Source organism: Phoca vitulina, unplaced genomic scaffold, assembly GCF_004348235.1.
Source record: "Phoca vitulina isolate PV1807 unplaced genomic scaffold, GSC_HSeal_1.0 scaffold47, whole genome shotgun sequence".
Classification (NCBI taxonomy): domain Eukaryota; kingdom Metazoa; phylum Chordata; class Mammalia; order Carnivora; family Phocidae; genus Phoca; species Phoca vitulina.
The window spans coordinates 2309972-2318106 of record NW_022589750.1 but is presented as its reverse complement, the minus strand read 5'-3'; the positions used below and the strand labels follow the sequence as shown (position 1 = coordinate 2318106).

Here is an 8135-nt window from a genome sequence, read left to right as displayed (position 1 = left end):
TCGGGGCGGCCACCGGGAAGGACCTCCCCGAGTTGGGAGGAAAAAGCCGGAGGAGGGAAAGGTGGGGGAGGGAAGGAGGCGGGGAAGTGAAAAAGGAGCGAAAGGAGCTCTCCTCCCCCTTTCCGGAGATTTTTCGTCTCCCAAAAAGGAAAAAAAAGAAGGGGGGGGAAGGAAAAGGTTTCGGGGGGAGGAAGAAGAAAAAGGGTAACGAATAAATAAGTAACCAGACTCCTGAACGGCAGAGGTTACGGCAGTTTGTCTCTCCCCCTTCCGGGAGCCGCCTTCTTCTCCAACCGTCCCGGCCGCGCTCTCGGCGCTTCTGAGGAGCGAACTGGCCGAATGACGCCCTTTATAGATTCGCCCCTGCATCCCCGCCCCTTCCTTTCCCGCCCTCCCTTGCGCTACGGGGTCGCCTGCGCCGGCCTGCACGGAGCGCGCGCTCGAGTCGTTGGTCGGCCCTCCCCGGCTCCCTGGTTGGACGACCTTTAGAAGTGACGCGGGGGAGGGGAACGTGTTTGACCCCGCTGCCTCCCCTCTCTGCTCCCTCCCGCCCTGAGATTTAAGGTTTGAAGGACCGAGGGGAAATACAGGCCGCTTTTATTCTAGTTTGGACCGTGCTTTCGTCTTCAACAAAAGTCTCCCTTTAATATTCCCCCCCTCCCTCCGCTGGAAAATGGTCTGTTCTGCGAATCGGTAATGAAGGAGGCGGGGCCGGTCGGATCCTCCCAAGAGGGTTCCCGGAGGGGGGAGCGCTGGGGGCCGTCCTTGGTCATGAATATGCAGTAACCACGCTGAATATGCATGAACCGATCAAGATGGCGAGGCAAATCGCTTGTCCGGAAGTAGCTGATATTTGTCGAGCGGCCTCCTGGGACGGGTGGGCATCTGCGGGCCTCCAAGGGAGCGCTGTACGGGGCTCGGGCCCTCGACCCCCGGGCCGAGCCGCTCGAAGAGGCCTCCGCTCGGGGAGCCTTTTCCGGAAGGAGGCTGGCCCCTGTCCGGGAGAGATCACGGGACCGCGACAATCCAGGAAAAGCAGATTAGCCATGGGCGGGACGCAGAAGTCCTGGGGGATTCAGAGTCAAGGCGTCTGAACGCTGGGAGATCCTACCCCCTTCTAGAATATTTCAGAAACGAGATTGGCGGGGGGAGGGGGCAGGGATCCCAAGGGATTCTCCAATGAGAGCGGAGTAGGACTTTCACTGTCCTTCCAAAGCAGAGATGACACCAAGGCACAGCCAGGTTCAGAGTGATCCTTGTTTGATGTCAATGTCACGTCACCACCGGGGGGGGGGGGGGCATAACCATGAGGAAAGGAAACGGGCTCTCAGGAGAAGAAAGGCGCACTCCCTTACCCCCGCTGCTCGCTCTGTCCGTTCGCCTGAAAGCCGCCCAAACACTCCAGCCCCAATGCTCCTCTCTGCTGCTGAGGGAGAAATCCTCCCCATGGCTCATGGCCGGACTGCCTCTCAGCCCCTTTGGTTTGCTCCTCAGACCTTACTTACCCTGCAGTTATGCCCTGATCCCCAAGCCCCAGCCTAGACTCCTCATGTCTTGGTCCCCACGCTTGTTCCAGGTCTTCTAGGCAGAGTCCCTCTCCACCCCTGACTCCAAGGGGTGTCCCTCTCCCATATCAGCTCTTTTCCGGTCACCTCTTCTCCCATGTTTGTATTCCAGCCTCTCCTTGTCCTTCTATTTCCCGCTGCCCCCCCAACCCCCAGGCTCTCCAGTGCGATCTCACTCCTCCACCTGCCCTTCCCTCTCACAGCTGAGGTTCTGGGCGGTGATGATGGCGATGCTGCCCAACACCACCCCTGCCCCCATGATGTCGGAAGGCGCCACGGTCTCATAGAGCACGTAATACTGCAGCATCAGGGCCACCACCACCTCGGAGTGCAGGACGGCGCACACCAGGGCGGGGTGGGCCTTCGTGACTGCATAGCTCACACACACAAAGGAGACCAGGGCGAGGATCCCCACGGCCCCCACACAGCTCCAACTCAGAGGATCATTGGGCAGCACAGGGGTCTGCAGTACAAAGAGGCCTGGCACAGAGCCCACCAGCCCCACCAAGCCAAACAGGAAGGCCACTGTCGGTAGGCAAGAGGGGAAGTCCAGGGAGCGGTAGACCAGGAGCCCCAGCGACAGTGCCAGGCCGCCCAGGAACGCGAGCACATAGCCCAGGGCGGTGTAGAGGCCCGTGGTCCCCTCCTGCAGTGTCCCTAGTCCGGGTCCCACAATGATGATTAGTCCCAGGGTGCTGCCCAACAGACCACACCAGTCATAGCCGCTGAGCCCCTGACTCTCGAGGCAGAGGGCAAGGAGAGCAGAGCAGACGGTGGAAGAACCTTTGCGGACCGTGGCCGCGTTGCCGGCAGGCACCACCTGAACTGCGCTGTAGGCGCATCCGATGCTGAGGACGTTGAGCAGGGCGTGGAGGCAGGCCCGGCCCCGGACATCGGGAGGTCCCAACAGTGGGTCACCACGCAGTTTCAGTAGTAGGGCAATGGGAAGGTGGAGGAGACACCGACAGATGAGCAGCTCCAGCGAGGGTAAGTGGGAAGCCTGGTAAGCCATACGGGAGAAGGGGCCCACAAAGCCAGCCGGCAGGCCCCCACCCAGCAGGGCCACGAGCAGGCCCTTGGTGGCATTGGAGGGCCGGCAGCGCTGGTGCGAGGGGAGGCTGGGCGGAGTGGAGGGCGGCGATGGCTGGGTGAAGTCAGGCAGGTTGAAGTAGGGGTGACTGCCAGCCTGTGAGGGAGAAAGGAGCTGGGGCATTAGGGCAGCCGCGGGCCCGGGGGCCCCGGGGGGGGGGGGGGAATGCCGGGCGGGGGGGTGGGGGGGCGTGGGGGGGCAGTAACGGGGGGCCGGGGGGGCAGGCTGTCTTGCTGCGGAGAACCCTCGGGAGCTAGAAAGGGCCTGAAACTGGATGAGGGGGGTACAGTCTGGGCCTTGGGCCTCTAAAGCAGGAAGCAGGGGGTGAGCGGTCTTGGAGCATCGTGTTTCTCTGGGTGAGCTGTTCCGTGGAGAAGAAAAAGAGGACCTAAGCGTGCTCTGTTGGTTTGGGGAAGGGGAGGCAGCCTCAGATGCTGGGCGTCTGTGTGATGTCACGGGTTCCGGGGACATCTGGGTACACCATTGTGAGTTTCATTTGTGGGTGTCTCCAGGACAGCTGGGAAAGTTGTAGGGGAAGAGACAAAAGGGAGCGGCCAGGAGCTACGGGGAAGGGGGCTATGCCTCCCTGACCCCCACACTCACCATCTTTCCTTGGACTTCCTCCTCTACTCCTGGCTCAGGGGGCCTGGGCCCTTCGGAGCTCCAGCCCTTGTGACCTGGTTGGAGTGGGAGTGGGGTTCTTCCCTGGAACCTTCCTGAGGTGGGGGTGGGAGGTTCTTCCCTGGAACCTTCCTGAGGTGGGGGTGGGCCTAGTTTCTCATTGTTTCCAAGCCGGCTGGCTCTTTATGTCTGTCTCTCTGGCTCCAAAGTTTGTCTCATTCTCTCTCTCTCTTTTTTTTTCTTCTTTCTGAGTAGCTCTGTGATGAGACTTCTTTGGCTTTGTATTACTTTGTTTACGTATGTCTCACCTTGTTTCAGAAAGGCTTTTCGGGAAGGAGCTCTGAGGGGCTGGCCGCTGTGTCTCCTGAGTTCTGAATTTTTGAACGCCAGGGAGGAGTCTCTGGGACTGTCCCTCTGGAGTTTCAGGAATGTGTGTTTCTTCTGTGTGCTTCCACCTGGTGTTTTGTTGGTGGTGTCCCGGGAGGTGCACACCAAGGCCTCTGCATTTATGCACAAGTATACAGATGTGGATATTTCTGCCGGTGGGGACAAAATACCAAGCTGCGTGTTCATCTGCACCGGTAGTCATTTCTGTAGGGCTCCGGCCTGCCCGGCCCGCAGCCTGGCGGGGGGGCCCTGCGCATTTCTGGGGAGGGGGTTGGGTATGTGCGTGTGTCCAGGGCTGCCCCCGTGAGTGTGCTGAGCCTGGGTCTGCGGGTCCCGCTGGGCCGGATTGTGAGCCTGCCATGTTGTGTGTCTGCGGAGAGGGTGTGCGTGCTCTGGGCGCTGTGCCCCGCCGAGTGAAGGGCGTGCAGGGGGCGGGGGGCGTCCCTTGCCCGGGACTGGGTGGTCGTGCGGGCCTGCGGGGGTGCCGCGGCCAGGCCCGCGCCCGCTCGGTGTCCACCCGCCCGGCGGCCCGGCGCTGCGCCTTTCCGGTCCCGGGATCGGTCCGGGCCGAGGCCGTCGGGCGCGCTCGCCCCGGAGCCTGAGCGCGGAGCCCTGCGTCGGTGTCGGCTGCGCTGCGCCGGCCTCCTCTCGGCGGCGGCGGCGGCGGCGGCGGCGGCGCTGGGGGGGTACTGTTTCCGGGGGTGGGGGTGGGGGTAGGACCGGGGCGGGGGGGAGCCGATGATGTCAGCGGCGGCGGCGGCGGCGGCGGCGGCGGGGCCGGGCCGGGGCCGGGCGCTGGGGGGGCCGGGGCCGGAGCCGGAGCCGGAGCTGGAGGCGGGCGAAACCGGAGCGGCCGGGGGCGGCCACGGGGATGAGCCGGGCCTGGCGGACGCGGCGCCATCGCAGTCAGGTGGGCCCCGGGGCGAACCGGGCAGGGCCAGGGCGGACCGGAGCCAACAGCCGGGCCCCCTCCCCGCTGCCCGGCGCCGCGGGGGCCCGGGCCGCGCCCCGCGCCGCGACTGCTCCCCTCTGGGGTTGACCTGGGGGCTTAGGGGTCGGGGGCTGAGCCTGGCCCCGCCTCCAGGCGCGCGCGGCGCTGGGGGGCGACTAAGGGGGCCCCGGTGCGGCGTCCGACCCGGCGGCGGCCCGGGGGCGCGATCGCCCGGGGCCGGGGCGGGGGGCCGCGCTCCCTCCCCTCCCGAAGGGTTAATTCTGCAGCCCGGTGCCCCCCTCCCCCCCCGTGGGGCAGGTTGGGGGTGGGGTGGGGCGGGTGTGAGCCCGGGCCGGCGCTGCAAGCTGCTGGGAGGGCGATGGCGTAGGAGCCAGGCGGAGAGGGGGAGGGGTGGGCCGCCCAGAGCCCCGGAGTTGGGGTGTGCGGGGTGCGCAGGGCGAGCGGGGGCCCCGGAGCCGCCGTGCCGTCGGGGCAAGGTTGTGGCTGTGAGTCCCGGAGATTGTGTGTCTCCTGCTGTGTTGTGGGGCAAGGTAAACCTCTCCTGGGCACCACCGTTTGCTCGTCCGGCAGCCAGGGGTCCGGGTAGGGCCGTCCCTGAGCCGCGGGGACAGAGAGCCTGATGGAGGGGTGTCCAGAGATGTGGGGCAGAATTACAAGAGGTGGCCCTGTGGCTTTGGGTGACAGGTCCGCATTGGAAAGCAGGGCACAATCCATGCGGAGTTAGTCCAATGTGTGGTTTTATGTATGTTTGATGTAGGCATGTGTTTTCTGGCACATATGAACTATTTATGAACTGTTGTTTTCTGCATAGCTGGCGTGGTTAGCGTATGTGCTGTGGAGGGCACGAGCGTGCCGTGGAGATGTGCCCGTCCGGAAGGGGGCTGTTGTGTACCTTTGGGTCGGAAGGTGTCACGTCCGGGTCCCCTTTCTGTGCCCCGCCGAGGTGTGGCCCGGTGTTGGCGAGGATGGCCCGCCAGCTGGCTTTGTGGGTTTGTGTGTTGAGTGAGTTGCACAGGGGGGAGCAGGTCTAGAATTCAGGTCCCGAGGATCTGTGGCAAGTGAGAACCCCTCAGGGTGTGTCCCCAGGTACTTGTGGGGCCCAGGGCGCTGCTGTGAGAGGGGCTGGGGGCGGGGGGAGATGGGCAGGTTGTGTTTATGGGATTGTGCGCAGCCGGGCGAGGGCAAGGTTGTGTGTCTGTAACGTTCTCTCTGGGATTCTTTTGTGACGTTGTTTGTGGGCGCCTGTCCGTGCTGTGGGGCTGGGAGGCGAGCTGGTCAGAAAACACTTGTGGGGAGGGAGGTGGTGTGACAAGGGCAATGTGGGCCTCAGCCTGGAGAGATCAGCCCCTGGCCGAGTGTGCGTGCCTGCCTTCTGCGCGTCCGAGCGGCCGTGCGGGGCTGCTGGGGGGTATGTTCTGACGAAGGCAGGGAGATAAATATGGGGCAGAGCAAGGGCAGCGGGCGGGAGGCCTGGGTGTTGTCGGAGTGGCCCGGCGCGTCTTTGTGCGGGGTCTCAGTGCTTGCCCCTCGCGGCCCGCCCAGCGTGTCAGGGTCACCGGGAGGAGAGGCCTGGCGGCCGCGGGGAAACTAAGCCTGCACGGGCACGGTGGCTTCTTGGCCATGTTTATGTAAAGGCCGGGTGTGACTCTGGTCACTGACATGGAGAAAAGAAACACGAAGTTTTCAGTCCCCTCCTCCGGCTTCACCCTCTTCTCTGCCCCCCTCCCGGGTACCTCTGCTTTCCCTGCTCTTCTGTGACGCACGCACGCGGCACTGCTCCTGCCACTGCGGAAGGGTCTGGGAATGGAATTCGCTCACTAGGCAGATTGCTCAGAACAGGTTTTCCTCACCTTTGTGTGTGTGTGTGTGTGTGTGTGTGTGTGTGTGTAGGGGTGAGTGGTGTGTGTGCTGCGCCGGGCCTGGCTGGGGGGAGGGGGGCTAGGAGGGCACTGTGGTCGGCCCTCCGGTGTGATGGGAGTGGGGGCCGCCGGCCTCTGTGTGAGGCCCACACAACAGGTGCATTAGGGCCTGCTGGAGGGGAGGGAGGCCTGGACTGGAACTGAGGGCTCCTGGCCCTGCCGCTTCCTCCCTGGCACTGGCCCTGAGCGAGCCTCCGTTGCTCATCTGTAAAATGGGGCTAGATCCCTGCCCTGCCTGTCTTCCAACAAGGACATAAATGGCACGTGGAAAATGTACCTGCAAGGTAGCTCCAGTCTGGGGGCTCTGCCTGTGCTCGCCCCTGCGGAGCCCCTCGGCGGGGCCTCGCTAATAACAATAGCAGCAAACTCTTACCGAGTACGTACGGTGTACCAGGCGCTGTTCTCCGTGCCTTTGTATATGCTCGTTCATTTACTCTTTGCAACACCCCGTGGAAGGAGGTGTTCGAATGATCTCCCTTTTTCCAACGAGACAGCTGAGGCCCAGAGAAGTTAAGTCATTTGCCCAAAGCCACTTTGCTGGTAAGAGGGAAAGCTCTAGATCCTGTGCTCTTCCAGGCCGTTCTCTGCTGCCTTTCTGAACGAAGCTTTCTGCGGGCCTCTCTGTGCACGCCCCCCCCCACACTTCTCCCCCGTTTCTGCAGAACCTAGCACCTGTACCAGTCCGTCTCAGAAGACCAGCGTGCTTTGACAATGACGCAGGGAGTCCCAGTCTAGGCAGTGAGGACCTACAATTGGGTGCTGGGTGCTGGCCACGGGGGCACCCAGTGTTGATGAGCCAGGCACAGGAGAGATTGTCCTTGGCCTTTGGGTAGGGGAGGGCCAAGAGGGAGGTGGCATTTGAGTTACATTTTGGAGGGCTTTGGGCAAGAGGTTGGGAGAGACTGCGTCTCTGGTGGGAGAGATGGCACAGGCAAAGACGGGGGGCCAGGGGGCCAGGGGGCCGGGGGAGGGCACGTTGAGGTGGGAGAGCCCCCTGGGTGCCTGAAGGAAGTCTAACGCAAGGCAGGATTGGAAAGGAAGATTGGAACCGGACCCTTAGATGGCTGGCTGAGCCATCTGAATTTTATTCCCAAGTGAGCATGGGCCAGTGAAGGTTTCCGAGCCCAGGACCAATGCAGCCTGAGCCGGCTGGGGACAGGGCCCCTCAGGGAGAGGAGGACAGGACACCGGGAGGTAGGCCTGGAGGCAGGGGAATAACCTTGGGCCAGGCAAGTGTTAACAAGGGCCTGAGCTAGTTCGGGGGCCAGAGGCGGGTTGAAGGGAAGCGTTCCGTAGCCATTCCCAAGCCGGGCCGCAGATCCGACCCTGCCTGGTGAGGGCTGGACGCGGGGAGCGAAGGAGAGGGTGGCGTCAGACGGGACACAGTTAGGGCTTAGCACGTGAGACCTCATGTGGTGATTTCTGTGACCCACTGGCCGCCCACAGGCCCCTTCAGGGCAGGATCCCGAGGCCTGGAAGAGGGGAAAGATTTTGCATCGAGGTTCATACGAGCCCGGTTCTGCATTTTAACTCTGGTGCTCACACGCTGAGTGACCTTGAGCAGGGTATATCCCTCTGTGGGTCTCAGTTTTTGCATCTGT

General features: G+C 63.3%; 1 protein-coding gene across 1 annotated transcript; it reads right to left on the bottom strand.

Annotated features, from left to right (window-relative positions):
- Nucleotides 1-1725: 1725 nt before the first annotated feature.
- On the bottom strand, nucleotides 1726-5329 carry SLC35G6 (solute carrier family 35 member G6). The gene is made up of 4 exons (XM_032431674.1): nucleotides 5270-5329; nucleotides 4181-4352; nucleotides 3259-3332; nucleotides 1726-2751 (listed from the first exon to the last, which is right to left on the bottom strand). The coding sequence occupies exons 1-4, from the start codon at nucleotides 5327-5329 to the stop codon at nucleotides 1738-1740; spliced, it is 1320 nt and encodes a 439-aa protein (XP_032287565.1). The 3' UTR covers nucleotides 1726-1737.
- Between the last annotated feature and the right edge of the window lie 2806 nt (nucleotides 5330-8135).

Excerpts from the sequence above, each read along its gene's own strand:
- SLC35G6 (XM_032431674.1), bottom strand. The coding sequence starts at position 5,329 with ATGGATTGTGCCCTGCTTTCCAATGCGGACCTGTCACCCAAAGCCACA. Across the intron at positions 3,333-4,180 it reads AGCGCCGGGCCGCCGGGCGG|GTCACAAGGGCTGGAGCTCC; the intron begins GTGGACACCGAG and ends CACTCCAACCAG. Across the intron at positions 2,752-3,258 it reads AGGAAGTCCAAGGAAAGATG|GCTGGCAGTCACCCCTACTT; the intron begins GTGAGTGTGGGG and ends TCTCCCTCACAG.